General features: G+C 39.3%; 1 protein-coding gene across 2 annotated transcripts in view; it reads right to left on the bottom strand.

The window, feature by feature from the left end:
* Positions 1-799: 799 nt before the first annotated feature.
* rpap3 (RNA polymerase II associated protein 3) overlaps positions 800-19,734 on the bottom strand; it is a 58,297-nt gene continuing 39,362 nt past the window's right edge. Inside the window, exons 12-16 of one of the 2 annotated variants that reach the window (XM_072268262.1) lie at positions 11,300-11,493; positions 9,903-10,104; positions 9,499-9,596; positions 3,021-3,121; positions 800-1,070 (exon numbers count right to left, since the gene is read on the bottom strand). In XM_072268262.1, coding sequence (XP_072124363.1) covers positions 985-1,070; positions 3,021-3,121; positions 9,499-9,596; positions 9,903-10,104; positions 11,300-11,493 — 681 coding nt within the window. In that variant the 3' untranslated portion in view covers positions 800-984. Of the gene's footprint in view, positions 1,071-3,020; positions 3,122-7,457; positions 9,295-9,498; positions 9,597-9,902; positions 10,105-11,299; positions 11,494-19,734 lie in introns of those variants that run through there. The other variant, XM_072268263.1, reaches the window with a different exon arrangement.

The following is a 19,734-nucleotide window of genomic DNA, read 5'->3' as shown; positions in this document are numbered from 1 at the left end:
CAGGAGAAACACTCACAATAAGCTGGAGGAGCTCAGCAGGTCGGGCAGCATCCGTGGAAACAATCAGTCGATGTTTCGGGCCGGAACCCTTCGTCAGGACTGTAGGAGGAAGGAGCAGAGGCCCTATAAAGAAGGTGGGGGGAGGGTGGGAAGGAGAAGGCTGGTAGATTCCAGGTGAGACACCAGTAAGGGGAAAGATAAAGGGGTGGGGGAAGGGAAGCAGGGAGGGGGATAGGCAAGAAAGGCGAAGAAAGAATAGGGGAAAACAATAGGTAGTGGAAGGAGGAGGAACCATGAGGGAGGTGGTAGGCAGCTGGGGGAGGGGGCAGAGTGACATAGGGATAGGGGAAGGGAGGGGGAGGGAATTACCGTAAGCTGGAGAATTCTACGTTCATACCAAGGGGCTGGAGGAGCAACACCTCATATACCGTCTAGGTAGTCTCCAGCCCCTTGGTATGAACATAGAATTTTCCAACTTCCGGTAATTCCCTCCCCCTCCCTTCCCCTATCCCTATGTCACTCTAACCCTTCCCCCAGCTGCCTACCACCTCCCTCATGGTTCCGCCTCCTTCTACTACCCATTGTTTTCCCCTATTCTTTCTTCGACTTTCCTGCCTATCTCCTCACTGCCTCCCTTCCCTCACCCCTTTATCTTTCCCCTTACTGGTTTTTCACCTGGAATCCACCAGCCTTCTCCTTCCCACCCTCCCCCCACCTTCTTTATAGGGCCTCTGTCCCTTCCTCCTACAGGCCTGACGAAGGGTTCCGGCTTGAAACATCCACTGATCGTTTCCACGGATGCTGCCTGACCTGCTGAGTTCCTCCAGTGTGTTGTGAGTGTTGCTTTGACCCCAGCATCTGCAGGTTATTTTGTGTTTAGGAGATCAGCAGAAATACTGCACACGTACACCTTGTGTTAAAGTATCTGTTAATGAAGGAAATCATGGACAAATAACAGTTAATGTGGTCAAATCAAATAACCTTTCAAACACTGTATCTACTCTTCAATGCTATCAGCAATGGTTCTTCAATGCCAGATTTCCGTAGATGATCAAATAGTTCTTTTACAACTGCAAAAACAAAAATTAATTTTTGCTTTACATTGACAGTCATTAAACTTCTCCACAAGTCTTGCTGAAAAGCAATAAACACTAAATATTACAGAAGATGAACCAGTGATAAACGTTAGTCATAGGGAACATTCAAAAAGAGCTTACTATTCAATCCGCATATCTCTTTAAACAAGGGTTTCTAGATATGGACACTCCCAGCACTTACTGCTATAATGAAGAAACATTTGTGAATTAGCTGTATTCATTCATTTAACTAGTGAGTCCATGCTTTCAGTTATTTATTATATAAATCATATTCCCTTCTTCACTAATGCAGCTATTTGCTTTAAATTCTTCACAAGAATTTAACCGAGTTTAAGAAAGCTGACAATAGCTCTGGAGACACTAAGTGACTGATAGTGAATCACGTTTTGATTCAATGAAATAACTATTATAGCCCTTGACTTATTGACCAACTATTGCAATGAAGCTCTAGAAGATAGCTTCAAATTATTACTGCAGCGTGAAAAGGTAGAACCGGGTAATAATGTGGCACAATGCTGAATCAAGAGAAAAAATTTCAAAAACCTTGTGCCTGTCACTTTCCCAGTTCAGGTATTAGGATTTCTTCCATTGTTTTGAGAAATTGGTTTATTAATGTTAGGACTTTACTTTATGCAGAACTGCCTACTTTATATGAGTTGTGTAGTCAAAGCACTGGCAGGATGCACCTGATCGTTATTCATCCAATCACAATAAAGAGTGTTTTATACATGACACTGAAATCTGTGGCTATTTTTGGTCAGCGTTGTTGGCAATGCTTGTCTTTTCATAATGTTACAAATGTTACAATTGTTCAGTGGACTCAATTACCTTAAAGATAAAATCTTTATCTTTACTCATCCTCATATGCCTTGCTTTCTTTTTGTCCATCCCACATACATAATCCAAAATAAAACAATTGTGCTCTTCAAATTTAAGGAAATAGCCAAAAAAAAAACTTTGATTTTGTCCTTCTAGATACAAATAATTTTGTTTAACAAGTCCTCCGATTTTAGGGAAATAATTTTTTTTAAAAAACAGCCCATACCAAGCCTCTGACTTGACTTCTGCATGGTGTAGCTATACAGATAACATCAAATATATCAGCAAATTAGCAAAGGAGATGGAAAAAAAAAGCAGCTCTTTTAACAGTGAAAAGTATATGCTGTTATGTTACCACTGACAAGTTGCATCTCCATCTGGTATAGCAGCAGCCAAGTATTGGATCGTAAGTCCCTACAAGGGACTAAGAAAGGCTGACAGGATCATAGGGATCTCCCTACCATCCATCAGGTACATTTATCAGGAGTGCTACATACGCAGGGCCCCTAGTATTATCAAGGATTCCACCCATCCATCCAGCATCCTCTGACTTTCATTAGGCTTCTGAAATCTCTGTCACATTGCATTCAAAGCGTCACTGATTAATCTGTTCTGTGTCTTGCAATAAGTAATTTTTGTTTATGTATATTACAGTGCTGTACACCCTGGTTCAAAGAAACATTGTCTGTCTTTGATGGTACACATATATACAGTTAAATAACAATAGACTTGACTTGATTTACAAGCAAATCAAATAAATCAGTGTGTTCCTCAGTGCATAGAATGCTGGATACACTTATGCAAAGGTAAACAGTTAATACTTCAGGTTGAAGATATTCTGGAAAAGAGAAAACAGGTTAGTTTTAAGCTAGAGAGCGGGCAGTGGTGCAAGGGACAAAGAGTATCCCTGATATGCAAAACCAAAGCTGCCAAAATGAATCTGTGAATTATGGGATTGTCTAGATTCCAGATTAATGAGGACAAGAGAAAACAAAGGAATTTGTAAACACGTGACTGCTGAGTGCTTCGCACAATTGTTTTATTTCAGATGCCCAACATCTGTAGTTTCTAAGCTTCTCAAACTTCAGCATAATAATAGCTTACCTTTCCGTTCAGGATCGGACATGAACATCACTGCCATATCAAATCGCTTTACATTTGATAAGTTCTTCAGGACGTCAAAAATTAGGGAAGGTTCTTCAAATCTATAAAATACAGTACAATCACCGATTACTTTAGAAATCAATTCTGTACAAATATCTATGTTCCAAATTTCTAATGCAATCTAAAACTTCATGAGAGAAGTAATGGAATCAAAATTTGCTTGGACAGTTGCAGGAATTATTCAGTATGATGCAAGATATTGTTGCACCCACAATTTAATAGCATCAAATGACACTTTCAGTGACTATAAGGCATCCATTCTTATTGGTGAAGAACAGAATTGTTAGGAGCTGCCCTGGAACTCTGTGTGGACAACGCCCTATCCATTTAAAAAGCCATAATATTTTTTCAGTTTTATTTTTGGTTCAAGAGTGATCTTGCAGCTATTTTCAGAGTTTGTCAAAACAGAGTACATCAGTTTAATTATTAGTTTATCATATTAAAATTGCATTTGTAGGTGAAGAAATTCACACTGCATGAGCTGAACAGTCATTCATACCACACATTTTTAATCTATTCCAGTTTTTTCCCTACTACCCCAAGATATCCAGTCACTGGTTGAAAATCCATTTGGACAGAAGAAACTACAAACCAGTTGTCTTTGTTTCCCCCTATTTTGTGGACTCCAAACTGATTCTTGCTTTTGGATAATCTAATCTGAGCAACTGAATGTGGACACAGGGAGCTTCAAGAAATGATCTGCTAAACCTGAGACCATTCTCAAGCAAACAACAGGAATTCTGCAGATGCTGGAAATTCAAGCAACACACATAAAAGTTGCTGGTGAACGCAGCAGGCCAGGCAGCATCTCTAGGAAGAGATGCAGTCGACGTTTCAGGCCGAGACCCTCCGTCAGGACTAGACGAAGGGTCTCGGCCTGAAACGTCGACTGCACCTCTTCCTAGAGATGCTGCTTGGCCTGCTGCGTTCACCAGCAACTTTCATGTGTGTTACCATTCTCAAGCAAGTAGCTATTTGTTATGTAAAGGGCATGGACTCTGAACTGATTCTTGCTCTGGGACAACCTAATCAGAGCAACTGAATGTGGACACAGGGAACTTCAGGTAATGACCTGCTGAATCTGAGACCACTCTTGGAGGAGTAGCTACTTATTACTTAAAATTCCAGACTTAACAAAGAAGCAATCTGGAATCTCATTAGACTCTGTCTAGGTTGCCTCATTTAACTGGTTTGGACCAGTCAGAGTTGAAAGACACAAATACATAAGGCTAGGGTGGGCAGAGCTGTTGGTTGTAGTCCTGTACAATGACCAGTAAGAAAGTGACCAGGTAGGTCAGGTGACCTAAAGCCAATGGGATGAGGAGCACTATAAGAGTCAAGGAGCTCCAAATACACAGTAGCAATAACTCTCCAGCAACTAGAGACCAACTATCGCAGATAAGGAGGACCTCACAGACACGTGGAGATCGGGACTACAAAGAATGCCTGGTCAGCACAGACTTCTTTCCCGGGTAATACTTTTTCTCTTCATTGACTGTTCATGGAGGGTCAGGGATCCTAGTAGGGTGCACACGGAGACAGTTTCTGAACCCATTTGCCTTTTAGTTGAAACAATAGAAGTTATTTGTCCGTCAATACAGATTCTCTGTGCTTCACTGATCATTATTACAAGGGGTAACTCTTGTAACAATGTCATAAACAAAATATCTACATTTAAAACTTCATCTGACATTTCCTTTCATACCTTTTAACTCAACTTCTGCTGCTTCAAAGCTAAGAGACATTTTTCAAAAAAATATATGGAGATAATCGGTCAGTTAGAAATAGATTGATAACTATCTAGATGGTATTTGTTTTACAGCATCCACAGTTTCTTTTTGCTTTCAAGCCTCTTGTTCATCTCCATCTTCATGCTTTCCTGCTAATGTGTTGCTGATAAACAGCAACATTCCTAACTTTCAATTCAAACAGAAGTTAACTGACTCAAAACATGAACTGCCTCCCTAATGGAGCTTCACTACTCACAGTGGTTTACTTTTGCTTTGTGCTCTTATCATCAAGCAAGTACAGGAGCCTGAACACACACTCAGTGATTCAGGAACAGTTTCAGGAACAACTTCTTCCCCTCTGCCACCTGATTTCTAAATAGATATTGGAACCCTTGACCACTACCTCATTGCTTTTCTTCCTGTTTTTGCACTATTATTCTTAATTTAATTATTTAATATACATATATACTTAGTGTACTTCATTTATTATTTTCCTATATTTATCATTTATTGCATTGTACTGCAGCCGTTAAGTTAACAGATTTCACAACATGTGCCAGTGATATTAAACCTGATTCTGATGATAGGACTAAAGCCATTATATTGAAGGCAGCTGGATTATTCAAGCTTGTTCCTTTGAAACACTGACAAAAAAGTTTACAAACAAAACACATTTTGATGTCAGATTTTCAGCACCTCGTTTAAATGCTGCTTTACCATTTACAGTCAGTGTTGACTAATTTAAGTGATCTAATAAACCACAGCATCCTATTAACATCTACACCCTTCTTTCACTATTAAAGCTACTTTTCTTCACTTTATCTCAACTTGGTCTTTATAAAGTATTGAAGTTTAATCTGGAGTGGATATTTGTAGTACTGCTGCAGTATATCTTACCAGCAAAATGCCAATATGTTTAAAACCAACGCACGTTAACTACAGTACTAGAGCATGCCATATGTTCTGGTCAAAAACACACACAATGGACAAATGCTCACAAGGCCCCCCAAGTTAAAAATAAAGGGGAATACATATAGTGCCAGGTTTCAGAATCAGAATAACATTTAATATCACTGGCATATGTCACGAAATGTGTTATGCAGCAGCAATACATTGCAATACATAGTGGAAAAAAGCTATAAATACATTGTATATACATACATACATATATTTACATAACAAAAGAGTAGCTGTAGGTGGGTCATATTCTGCATGGAGGTTGGTCACCAGTGGAGTGCCTCAGGGATCTGTTCTGGGACTGGATGGGGAAGTGGAGGGATGAGTTTGCTGATGACACAAAGGTTGGGGGTGTTGTGGATAGTGTGGAGGGCTGTCAGAGTTTTCAGCGGGACATTTACAGGATGCAAAACTGGGCTGAGAAGTGGCAGACGAAGTTCAACCCAGATAAGTGTGAAGTGGTTCATTTTAGTAGGTGAAATATGATGGCAGAATATAGTATTAATGGTAAGACTCCTGGCAGTGTGGAGGATCAGAGGGATCTTGGGGTCCGAGTCCACAGGACGCTCAAAGCAGCTGCGCAGGTTGACTCTGTGGTTAAGGCATACTGTGCATCAGCCTTCATCAATCATGGAATTGAATTTATGAGCCGAGAGGTAATGTTGCAGCTATATAGGACCCTGGTCAGACCCCACTTGGAGTACTATGCTCAGTTCTGGTTGCCTCACTACAGGAAGGATGTGGAAGCCATAGAAGGGTGCAGAGGAGATTTACAAGGATATTGCCTGGATCAGGGAGCATGCCTTAAGAGAATAGGTTGAGTGAACTCGGCCTTTTCTCCTTGGAGCAACGTAAGATGAGAGGTGACCTGATAGAGGTGTACAAGATGATGAGAGACATTGATTGTGTGGATAGAGGATTTTTCCCAAGGCTGAAACGGCTGCCACAAGAGGACGCAGTTTTAAGGTGCTGGGGAGTAGGGACAGAGGAGATGTCAGGGGTAAGTTTTTTACTCAGGGAGTAGTGAGTGCGTGGAATGGGCGGCCAGCAACGGTGGTGGAGGCGGATACGATATGGTCTTTTAAGAGACTTTTGGATAGGTACATGGGGCTTAGAAAAATAGAGGGCTATAGGTAAGTCTAGCTAATTTCTAAGGTAGTGACATGTTCGGCACAATCTTGTGGGTCGAAGGGCCTGTATTGTACTGTAGGTTTTCTATGTTTCTATGTTTTAAGAAGCTGTTTCTGAAATGTGTGTGTCTTCATGTTCCTGAACTTCCTCCTTGACAGTAGCAATGAGAAAAGGGCAATGTCCTCGGTGATAGGGGTCCTTAATGATGCTTGCCCATCTTTTTGAGGGATCGTCTTTTGGAGGTATCCCTGGTGCTGGCAAAGGTAACGCCCACGATGGAGCAGGCTGAGTTTGCAACTTTCTGCAGCATTTTCTGATCCTGTCCAGTGTCCCCTCTATTACCAGATGGTGATGAGACCAGTTAGAATGCTCTCCAGAGTACATCTGGAGAAATTGGTGACATAACAAACCTCCTCTAATTCCTAACGAAACACAGCCTCTGTAACTTTGTAACTATGTTGGACCCACGATAGATCCACAGAGATGTTGACACCCAGGAACTTGAAACTGCTCACCCTTTCAACGGCTGATCCCTCAAAGAGGACGGCATTGTGTTCCTTCCACTTGCCCTTTGTTCCACAATCAATTCCTTGGTCTTGCTGATCGTCAGCAAGGAGGAGATGTTATTTCCGATCCTCACATACTGTGGTGTTCCAGTGAGGAAGTCAAGTATCTAGTTACAGAGGCCCAGATTTTGGAGCTTTTTTAGAACTGAGGGTATGACTTTCTTGAACAATGAACTGTAAGCAATAATCAGCACACTGACATAAGTATTACTAATGTCGATTGAAGAGCCACTGAGAAAGCATCCACTGTTGATCTATGTGGTGATAGGCAAATTGCAGTGGGTCCCGGTCCCTGCTTAGGCAGGAGTTGATTCTAGCCATGACCGACCTCTCAAAATACTTCATCACAGTAGATGTGAGTGCCACTGGGTGATAGTTGTTGAGGCAGCTCACCCTGCTCTTCATGGGCACTGGTATGATTGCCACATTTTTGAAGCAGGTGGGAACCTCTGACTGCAGCAGCGAGAGTGTGAAGATGTCTTTGAACACTCCATAGTTGGTTGGCACAGGTTTTCGGAGAAATTCCAGATATACCATCAGGGCCTGATGCCTTGCAAGGTTTCACCCTCTTGAAAGATGTCCTGACATCAGCTTCCAAGACTGAGATCACAGAACCACCAGATGCAGTAGGGATTCGCAAGTGTAGCTTTATTCTTCTTTTCAAACTGTACAGAAAAGGCATCGAGCTCATCTGGGAGTGAAGCATCACAGCCATTCATGATGTTATGTTTTGCTTTGCAGGAAGTAATGGCCTGTAAACCCCGCCAGAGCTGACGTGCATCCAATTCCGTCTCTAACCTCAATTAGTATTTGTTTTTTTTTTTCGCTCTTAAAATAACCTTTCATAGCTTGTCCCTGGAATTCTTGTCTTGAATGCCACAGATCTAGCCCTCAGCAGTCTATGAATCTCCTAGTATGTCTTTGTCAGTTTTCTGCCTATTCCATGACAAGAATTTCAATGGCTGGATTGTACATTTCAGGAGTGAAGGATTGCCTGAGTCAGCAGATAACAAAGAATAAATTGTGTGTGGGTTCTCAAAAATCTATTGATTAACCCCTGTAAATTAATCATTAATTGCCAAGTTTTACATCAAAACTACTGATAGAATGTTTTAACTCACAATGAGCTTGGAAAGGTTAACTTGATTTGTTTTTCCAACATATGCTATGAGATTGGCTCACTGTTCCTATTGTGATAGGCCTTAGAAGCATTAATATATCAAGTTTGAAAAATGTACACACTTAACAGCAATAAGATAGCACCAGAGACATTTGCATTTCCTTAATGTCACTAACGAAGAAAATATTGCAAGAAGTATTACAAAGAGATTTTCAATCAGTATTGTGTTGTGGTCAAAATCTTGGTAAAGAGGAGGCATTCAACAACATGTAAAGTCTACAAAAATTAGTGGATGCGGCGCAGTTTATCACGGGTAAAGCCCTCCCCACCATTGAGCATATCTACATGGAGCGCTGTTGCAGGAAAGCAGCATCCATCATCAAGGACGCCCACCAACCGGTCCTTACTCTCTTCTTGCTGGTGTCATTGGGTTGAAGGTACAGGAGCGTAAGGTTCCACACCACCAGGGTCAGGAAGTTATTACTCTTCAACCATCAGGCTCTTGAACCAACATGGATAACTTCATTCACCTGAATACTGAACTGATTCCACAACCTATGCACTCATTTTCAAGGACTCTACAGCTCAAGCTTTCAGTATTTGTTACTTAATTATTATTGCTTTGTTTCATTTTTGTATTTGCACAGTAGTTGTTTGTCCATCTTTGTTGTGTGCAGTGTATTCTGTTTCTTTGTATTTACGGTGAATGTCTGCAAGAAAATGAATCTCAGGGTAGTATTGGTGACATACGTACTTTGATAATAAATTTACTTTAAACTTTACAAGACATGGGAAAGAAAAACATTTGGATGACTTCTGCTTTTTTTGGTAAATCTTCCTGTTGTTTATCACCATCACTCACACTTTGGTGCACTATTCAGAGAAGGTGGAATGAAAAGCTGAATATTGCTTACCTGATGTATAAATCATGAAGGATCTTTAAAATGTGATTTAGAATGTCGGGTTCCAAAGACTTTTGAAACAGTTGCGGATAAAAAGAGGGCTCAATTTGCTGCTCAAAAGGAACAATAATTTAAATAAATCAGAACAATGCACTGGAAAGTAAATATTTACAACAGCCTACAATTAACTACTGGAATTTACTGATTTACCCTAAATTGCTGATTGTGCTCTGCTGATTACAAAATGGAAGACATAATCCTCTGTACTTCTGATGCAATGTCACTTGACTATTGTTAGCCTCCTCCTTTACATTAATTTTCCAAACCTAGGTAAATTTCTTTCTACCATTTAACAACATTTAAAATTAACATACAAAAAAATTGCACACCCATGGATGATACACTATTATTCCTACCTTTAAATACTTATGGACCATCTCTGGATAATTTTTCAACTTGCGGAGGTCTGCTTCAAGCTGAAAGGCATTGGCAGGGGCAACAGGGATAGTTACATTGTGATGAGGCAAAGAGGATTCCGGTTTCTTCACTTTCGCCGAGTTTGCTACGGCAATGGCTTCAGCCTTACCTGGTTGTTTGTCTGGCACACCAGAATAACCACTGAAAAAGGACAGTTTCAGTAAAATACTTGGAAAGGAATACAATTCATTCAATATACATAAACCATTAAAACACTGAAGTTTCATATTTCCCAATTTAGTTTTTTTTAATCTATACTTTTCCAGCAGAACATTAAAGTAGCAAAGAAACTTAGAGCCACTTTTAAGGTCACGTAGGAAGTTCCATTGATGTATCTACTGGGGAACACATGATTTGGTTTATACAATCCTCAGGGTATTGAATGAAAGAAATCATAGCCCCAAGATGCAGAAATTTAAATACAAGGTTGAAACTGTGGCAGACTAGATTACATGCTCAAATATCTTCAAAGGTCAGAGTACATTTTATTTTCAAAGTATATATACTTCATACAACCTTAAGATTTATCTATTCTCAGGCAGCAATGAAACAAAGAATGCCAATAAAATTAATCCAAAACAAAAGAAGACTGTCCAAACACCCAGTGTGCAGAGAGAGAAAAAAATTGTGCAAACAATAAAGGCAAGCAAACAGCAACTAGACAGGGACAGGACCATTATCAGTAAACTGATTGCTTTGTATGGTACTTTCAGAGTCACACTCTACACTCCAGGTTTACTTTTTAACAAAATAACCTTCTTCATTTCTCTGAAATATCAGTGTAAGTACACTGAATCATTAGACCAAGATGATGGTTCCTAGTTCACTGTCAATGAGTTGATTTCACCAACAGTACAGTAGCAGTGGACACACTATGAGAGCTCTCCATCTACAGGTGGAAAAAATAAGGAGAAAAGCAAACAGAGCTCCCTTAACACAGTACTTTTACTGGCATAAACATGCCCAAGATGTCAGAGATAAATTGTTTCTTCCCCCTCAACCCCCATACAGAATGGTGAATGAGTGGAACATGCTGCCAAGGGTGGTAGCCGAGGCAGAAACATTAGTGGCATTTAAGAAACTCTTAAGATAGGCACATGGATGATAGAAAAAAATGAGGCCTATGTAGGAGGGCAAAGTTAGACTGATGTTAAAGTAAGTTAAAATGTAGGCACAGCATCATACGCTGAAGGGCCTGTAACATTAAGGGCTGTTGCTCTATAGTTAAATGCCAATGCAGAGCAAAACAAGTACCACCCAACACTTGACATTCCTACCCTGGGGAAAGTCTACCCTACCTATGCCAATACATTTTCTTACAATAAACATAACATACCTCCTGCTAGAAGTTAATGGAGAGCCCCCACATTCTTCCACTTTAAGGATTTTGGCATTGGGAGCTTCAGGAGATAATAACGCAGATGTCTGCTTTGATGGAAGATCAGAAGAAGAAGAGACTGCAGCTGGTATCTCCTTAATGTTACTTGTTTTATCACCAACTTCTTCAATTGCAACTCTGATCAGAGGTTTCTTGAAGGGAATATTAATATTAAGGCAAATTAATTGTAGGATGTTACAGCTAAACTTAAGACAGTAAATTCAACTAAACAATAAATATACTTTTCCTCAATATTTGTTTTGTTTTGCAATGCAGATACAGATTGCTTTTGTCTGATCCTTTGTCAGAATGAATTATGAAATTACATTTCACAAAAAATTAAAGTAATATTAAAATGAATTTCCTCATCAGGAGCCCACAGTCTGTGTGGATTGGAAATAACATCTCCTTCTTGCTGACAATCAACACTGGAGCAGCTCAAGACTGCATGCATCGCCCACTGCTCTAATCCCTCTACACCCACCACTGTGTGGCTAGGCACACTTCAAATATCATCAATAAATTTGCCAACGACAACTATAGTCGGCAGAATTTCAGATGATGATAAAGAGGTATACAGGAGCGAGGTAGATCAGCTGGTTGAGTGGTGTTGTAACAATGACCTTGCAGTCAATGTCAGTAAGACCAAGGAATTGTTTGTGGACTTCAGGAAGGGGAAGTCGAGGGAACATACACCAGTCCTCATCGAGGGATCAGCAGTGAAAAGAATAAGTAGTTTCAACATCTCGGAGGGTCTATCCATGGCACAAATTATTGATGCAAGTACAAGGAAGGCACAACAGAGGTTATAATTCATTCGGAGTTTGAGAAGATTTGCTATGTCGCCAAAGACTATTATCAAATTTCTGCAGATATACCATGGAGATCATTCTAACTGGTTGCATAGCATTTGGTACCGGGGAAGCTGCAGAAAGTTGCAAACTTAATCACTTCCATTATGGGCACTAGCCTCTCCTACATTTGGGACATCTTCAAAAGGCAATGCTTCAAAGAGGCGGCACCCATCATTAAGGACCTCATCACCGATGACTTGTCCTCTTCTCATTATATATTCATTCATAATGCTGGTAAAAAATAAATTATATACATCCTTATTGTAATTTAGTTTTTTTTTATCATGCATTACACTGTACTGCTGTCACAAAGCATCAACAAATTTCACGACATATACCAGTGATTCAGATTCTTCAATTTCTACTTTAAGACAATTGACTACACAAAGAAATCTAGGTTGACATTCCACTTCAGCAACCTGGGTGTTTCACAAGGATGCAAGTGAAATCTTCTGTATGAAGCTTTAAGCTAAGGCTAAGTCTGTGTACACATATGGACATAAAGAATCCCATGGGAGATTTCTGGAATGCACTAAGGGAGTAAACCTAAATGATATGACCATTATATTTCTTACATTATTATTAAAAATTAGGAACTACCTTCAAATTTTAACTGATGGAAGCATTCTGCACTAGATATATTACAAAAGTGATTAGACTCCAGAAGAACTGCACTGGATGTAAAGTTTTCCCCTGAAGTGAAGGACAGTCTTTGAAAGTCTGGGTCTTTGATTTACACAAATTGAAAGAGGCTTCGGTCATGCCAAAATGCACTTGATAGAATTAGGATGTATATAGAGAACAGGAAACTGCTCACAAATTAAATAGAGTGTGGGACTTTAGGCAATGAAAATAACTTTTGGAGTATAACACATTATACCTAATCAACTGCAAAACACTTCTTTACAATATTCAATTAATACTGCTCCAATTGTACAAATATTCAAGATGGTGGAAAAAAAATTGTTAATCTCAGGAAGAGAAGTGAGGAAACATGGTTGATTTCATCACCTCAGGACATGGAAATTAACTTTATATCGAATCCAGTAATTTTTATATTTAGTGATCTAGCATGTTATCAGATATTTTGTTAGTTTGTTCCCATAATATATTGCCATATAGACAAATTGTATGTGGTTTGAGAGATGGGTAGAAAACCAGAACTACACTGCTGCTCACAGAATAAATTTATGACACCTGAGATGGCAAGTGGCATTTTGGTTTAATGTCCGTCTCACCTGAAAAGTAGCACCAACATTAAAGCAGCATTTTCATAGCACTGCACTTGAGGCTGAAACCCACAACCTATTGACTCAGATCAAATGCCCACATTATATATTTTTTTTTTGCTTAACTACATATTTAACTGACAAGCCTGCTAAATGAGTTAATTATTACTAATAGAGTAAAAATAAATAAGAGGGTATAATATTTTATGATAGTGACAACAGGATCCCTGACTTGTGATTTTCAATGTTTGAAAACTAATTACAATTTTCAGCCTTCATCTCTTGTCAAAAGATGCAAGATGAAAGGAGGCTGTTGGCAACAAGAAACACAATTGTTCCGCACCAAGTGTTCAGAGAAAATGAGCTGTATCATTTTGATTCTTAATTACAGCCTGCAGTGCTTAAATTTCTAACTTCACACACCCAACACCAAACTGATTCCATGACCTATGGACTCACTTTCAAGGACTCTACAAGTCATGTTCTTGAGATTTAGTACTTATTTATTTATTATTATTACTTTGCTTTTTTTTCGTTTGTATTTGCAGTCTTTTGCACATTGGCTGTTTGTCACCTTTGTTGTGTGTAGTTTTTCCATTGATGCTATTGTATTTCTTTGTACTTATTATGAATTCCTGCAAGAAAATCAATTTCAGTGTAGTGTATCATGACATATATGTACCTCAACAATAAATTTACTTTGAACTTTGAAAGGAAGAAATAAGCTTGAGATTAGCTGCGACATCTAACCTCCTACTCTGCTGGACATGAGCTGGCAATATTCATTGTGGCTTCATGAATAAAGGCAATCTTTTGCAAAAGTGTATGAAGTGCAAACACTTAGGTTGTTTTTATTATTTTACATAAATTGTGGAAAGTCATATGAACTGCAAAGGATTTAAGCATATTGCTTTAAAAGTATTTCAATCTACTTCAGTAGTTCTTGAAGATCCCTGATCAGAATGCAGGCAAGCCTTCAAGGTACACCATTCAAGTTTAAGTGGCTTCAGCTACATCGAGCCGGCCTCAAGGCCAACTGGACCCAAAGGAAAGCAGAAAGTACAACCACAAGAACAGACAGGAGTGTGTGAGTAAGCACAGGCCACAGGTTGGACTGGACTGAACCACCAACTCGCACAGCCAAGCATAACAATGTCATTATTAGATGTTGATTATGTGATTTGCAGATGTTTTAGCAAGAATATGTCTCTGTATTAGGGTCTGAAATCCCTCAACAACAAGACTTCAGATTTGCAAGGTTCAATTCAATCATCACAGCTTGCCCTTTAGAAATGTCAGCTAAATTTTGACAATTGCACACAGTGCAGCTTGAAAGAAAAAAAAATCTCTTAACTCTTTCCTAGTATTACCAAAGTACTATCACATCAGTATTTTAAATACAGATTATTATAAGGAAACAAGATCTAAATTCAAGGGCACATTTATGTATAATTACATTAATGGGAAATGCTGCAAGTTGGCCTTTCTTCCCCTATTAACTACATTTAGAGTTATAGAGCCATAGAAAATTACAGCACAGAAACAGGCCCTTTGGCCCATCTAGACTGTGCTGAACCATTTTAACTACCTACTCCCATTGACCTGCACCTTGACAATAGCCATCCATACACCTGCCCCATGAACCTATCCCAAATTTCTCTTAAATGTTGAAATTGAGCTAGTATGCACCACATGCACTGACAGTGCATTCCACACTTTCACAGTCTCATGTTCCCCTTAAACTTTTCACCTCTCACCCTTAACCCAAGACCTTCAGTTGAAGTCCCACCCTACCTCAGTAGAAAAAGCCTGCTTGCGTTTACCCTATCTAAACACCTCATAATTTTGTATACCTCTAGAAATCTCCCCTTAATCTTCAATATTTCAAGGAATAAAGTCATTCTTTAACTCATGTCCTCCAGTCCCGGCAACACCCTTGCAAATTTTCTATGTGTCTTTCCAACCTTATAGTACATCTTTCCTGTAGATAGGTGACCAAAACTGCACACAATACTCTGAATTCAGCCTTACCAAAGTCTTATACAACTTCAACATAACATCTCATCTCCTGCACACAATACATTGATTTATGAAGGCCAATTCTTTACGACTCTATCTACCTGTCACACCACTTCCAATGAATTACGGAAGTGTTTTCCCAAATCCCTTTGTTCTACTGCATCAATGCCCTACCGTTCACTGTGCAAGACCTATTTTGGTTGGTCCTACTGAAGTGAAACACCTCACACTTGTCTGCATTAAATTCCATCTGCTATTTTTCAGCCTATTTTTCTAGCTAGTCCAGATCCTGCTGCAAGCTCTGATAGTCTTCCTCGCTGACCACTTCACCCCAATCTCGGTGTCCTCCGCAGGCCCTGGGGATTTATCCTCCTTGATTTGCCTTAAGACAGCAAACACCTCCTCCTCTCTAATCTGCATAGGGTTCATGACCCTGCTGTTGCTTTGCCTCACTTCTATAGATTCTGTATCCGTCACCTAAGTAAATAGAGATGCAAAAAGTCCATTTAAGATCTTCCCATCTCCTTTGACTCCCTGCATAGATTTACCATTCTACCATTAACATTTAGAGGTTATTGAAGTGGACTTTTTATAATTATTATAATAATGGGCTTTGCATTTTTCATTTCAATAGTTTGCTGCAAAATGGTTCAAATTTAAGGTAATTTAAATATAAGAAGCAGGCTGAAGGAAATTCAATTTGATTTCAGGGACTCCATTTTATCTGCTAACATAAAGATCAATGTTTCTTGCTTTTTGATACTGACAGGAACCACACAACAAGATAAAAGACACTATTTTGACATTTCACCACAAAAGAGTGTCAGACCAATTGCCTTAGTGAGGGAGAAGTTCTGTAAAAACACCTTTGACCTCACAACACAGACAAGCCATTACTATATCCACCAATACACTGATTTATACAGTGCAACCCAAAATTTTTTTATTTTTAATATTGCTGATATCTGAGTAATACCATCTACTCCAGATTTCTACTTTTTTTTTTAGCTCAACTTGAGAGTTAAGTTGCTTAAACAAATCACTTTTAAATTTAAAGCTAAAGCTCTACTGGTCTCAGGTGCACAGTGGAGAAAATCCTGATTGGCATTCATTGACAGTGCAGTAGGTATTCCCAACTACACATTATTGATGACCACTTGCTCTGTACTGAACTTAAATTCAATCCTGCAAGTGAGAACTTCACCAGTATTGTCCTAAATTGGCAATGCTCAGCTGTAGCCGAGAGTTCAAAAAGAAAAGATTCAGGGAGAAAGGTTATGAACTCTGCATAGGTGGGACAGAATGATCAGCTGAGATAGGGATAAAATGAAATGTGAGAAATTGATATTGGAGGGAGAGAGTGAATTTGAAAATTGATGGAAAAGGAGATATCAAGCCATCTTTTAAGGATAGCACACACAGTATATTCAGCTTTTAGACAAATGAAAGAGGGAGAAAAGCATCCAAGAAAACACTGTTCAAGTTATCATCAAGTTACTAAACTAAAAAGAAATTATTGAAACAAAAAAGCTGAAAAAATTTAAGTCCAATCAAACATTTCCTCAGAAAATACCATTCGTGGGGCTGAGGTACAGAAGCAACACCGTGGACAAATTTTCTGTTGGAATCCCTAGCTTGAAATCAGCCCATTAAAAGAGGAATGAAGATAATTTTCACATAACTTTCTCACACAAGTGACAGCAAGGGTGGACCTTGAAATAATGAGAAATACAACTATGTTCCAAATAGGTACAGAATTTGCTGAGTGTGGCAAGGTCAGATTACATGTGGGGGAAAGGAAATTATTTTCCTTTCCCCGAGCGGGAGGAGAGAAAGCAGTGCGCTGCACGTGCGCAGCCCTCCGGTGAAAAATGATATCGTATCTGTTAAATAGGGGCTGTGGACAATTCTGATTTGATGGAGATGGACGTGAAAGCACAGAGGAACATCTGGAAAATTTTCTGAAACCCTCGCTCGCTGCTGTCGTTACTGCGCGGTCGGGGAATCTTTCGGAGGGAAGGTCTCAAAATCCCTGGCTTTGCCTGCTTTTGGCGACTGAGAAGGAGGTCGAATCGTTCGGATAGAGATGGCGCTCAGTACTCGGTGGAGAGCTGATCAGAGCTCGAAGTTTTCGGATGACTCAGAGTCGGACCGTGGTCGGGTATGGCAGGGAGAGTTTTTCTTCCTTCTCCCATCTGCGTGAGATGTGGGACATTTGAGAGACTTTGAACTTTTACTGTGCTCATGGACTTCTTCATCATGTTATGGTACTGTTGCACTGTTGTAACTATATGTTATAATTATGTGGCTTTGTTAGTTTTTTTCAGTCTTGGTTTGCCTGTGTTTTGCGATATCACATTGGAGGAAATATTGTATCATTTCTTAATGCATGCATTACTAAATGACAATAAAAGAGGACTGCATGTCTTCATAATCTAAAATTATTTGAAAATCAGAAAAGAGCTGCTGAAATTAATAAAATTATTATTTTGCAATGTAATACGTATTAATTTATGTAAATTTTCTAATTGCAGTGAAGGCTTTAGTGCAAGGCTATAATAAGCAAACTGCCAAGGTATAACTGTATGGCTAATTTACATTAAGACTGTCAATTAGCCTTAAAGTTATACATTGGCAGTTTGCTGATAGTAGGAATACTTTCTCGTCCACCCCCCATCTCATCCCTCACATTGAATTGGAATAACTATACAATGAAGCATAACCTTCACGCTGTTTGCAATGCAGCAACCATGGCAATGCAGTTAATTTGTGCTGCCCACTCAATGTGATCAGTTTATGATGGCAATAATGAATATTAAAAGACAGAAACAGAGCAATCATTTGATTTACATTTCAGTTTATGTCCAGTCATAAACACTTTCAACTCTCCACTTTTGTCAACTCAGTTTTGCTGAATCTTCGTTTAAATGAGCCATTATACATGCTGCCCAACAGTCCATTAAACTAGAACCAAAATCAGATTTAATATCACAGGCATATGTCATGAATTTGTTGTTTTGTGGCAGCAATACATAATAATATAAATTATAAATTACAATTATATATAAAGAAGAAAATTAAATTAAATAGTGCAAAAGAGAGGAAAATACTGAGGTAGTGTTTATGGGTTCATTGTCCATTGAGAAATCTGATGGTGGAAGGGAAGAAACTGCTCCTGGAACATTATAGTGCATCCTCAAGCTCCTGTACATCCTCCTTGATGGTAGCAATGAGAAGAGGGCATGTTTCCTTTCTTTTGTTGGAGGCATTCCTACAGTCTAACAGTTCTGTGAGTTAGCACGTCACTGTTTATTTTCAAAAGGCTTCCGTCAAAAGCAATGTAGACTGACAGGTGAGTCTTTCTTTCTACTACCGAACTTAAAACAAAGAAATAATTTATGCTGGTTCAACTCTGTGGTATAAATGCAGACCAGAATTCAATATATTGGACCTTTTGATTTCCTTGTTCTTGTTTAGTTCAGATCATGGGGAGAAGCTTCTATAGTAAAATCATAGAAAGCAAATTTCAAAGTTTAAAGTTCAAACAAGTCATTCAACTTTGCTAAAAACTGGCTTTATTCCAAGAAAAACTATCATCTAATTTTTAAGTAATATCACATTTATTAAAAGGCTGTGCGTGTGACAGATTTAATAAAAGGCTAGTGTATTGTAGAAATTCATGACTGCCTTCAATGTTGATTTTTATTTAGTGATATAGCAGGGAATAGGCCCTTTGAGCCACACAGCCCCAGTAACTCATAACCCCGATGAACCCTCATCCAATTATGGGACAATTTACAATAACCAATTAACCCGGGCACCTGGGGAAGATCCACACATTCCACGAAGGAGGACACACAGGGACTCCTTGCAGAATGGTGCTGGAATTGAAATCCAAACTCCAAAACACCCTGAGCTGCAATGGAATCATACTAACCACTCTGCTAACATGGCATGTGCACTTTGGCTAAGATTTTGCTGGCACAAAAATCAGTCTCCAAAATAGCCTGCATATGTACAGTCTCATATGCTCCTGAGGCATGCATCTCAAAGCAATAGAAAAGTACCATCAATGCCATTTTGCCAATGTGCATTGTTCCCCAGGCCAGCACTCCCAGCATTCAGATCCTGGTTCTCAGTTGGCACGATGAGGCTAACCATGGGATGCCCTTTCTTACACTAGACTTCTAAAGCACTCTATCATACGAGGCTGTTTATTAGCAGACTGTGCAACATTCCCATTGACTCCAAGGAATCTCAGGGCCTAGAGAAGGAGCATCCTGGATGGCAA

Source organism: Mobula birostris, chromosome 9 (assembly GCF_030028105.1).
Source record: "Mobula birostris isolate sMobBir1 chromosome 9, sMobBir1.hap1, whole genome shotgun sequence".
NCBI lineage: Eukaryota > Metazoa > Chordata > Chondrichthyes > Myliobatiformes > Myliobatidae > Mobula > Mobula birostris.
This window is presented reverse-complemented; position numbering and strand designations above follow the sequence as displayed.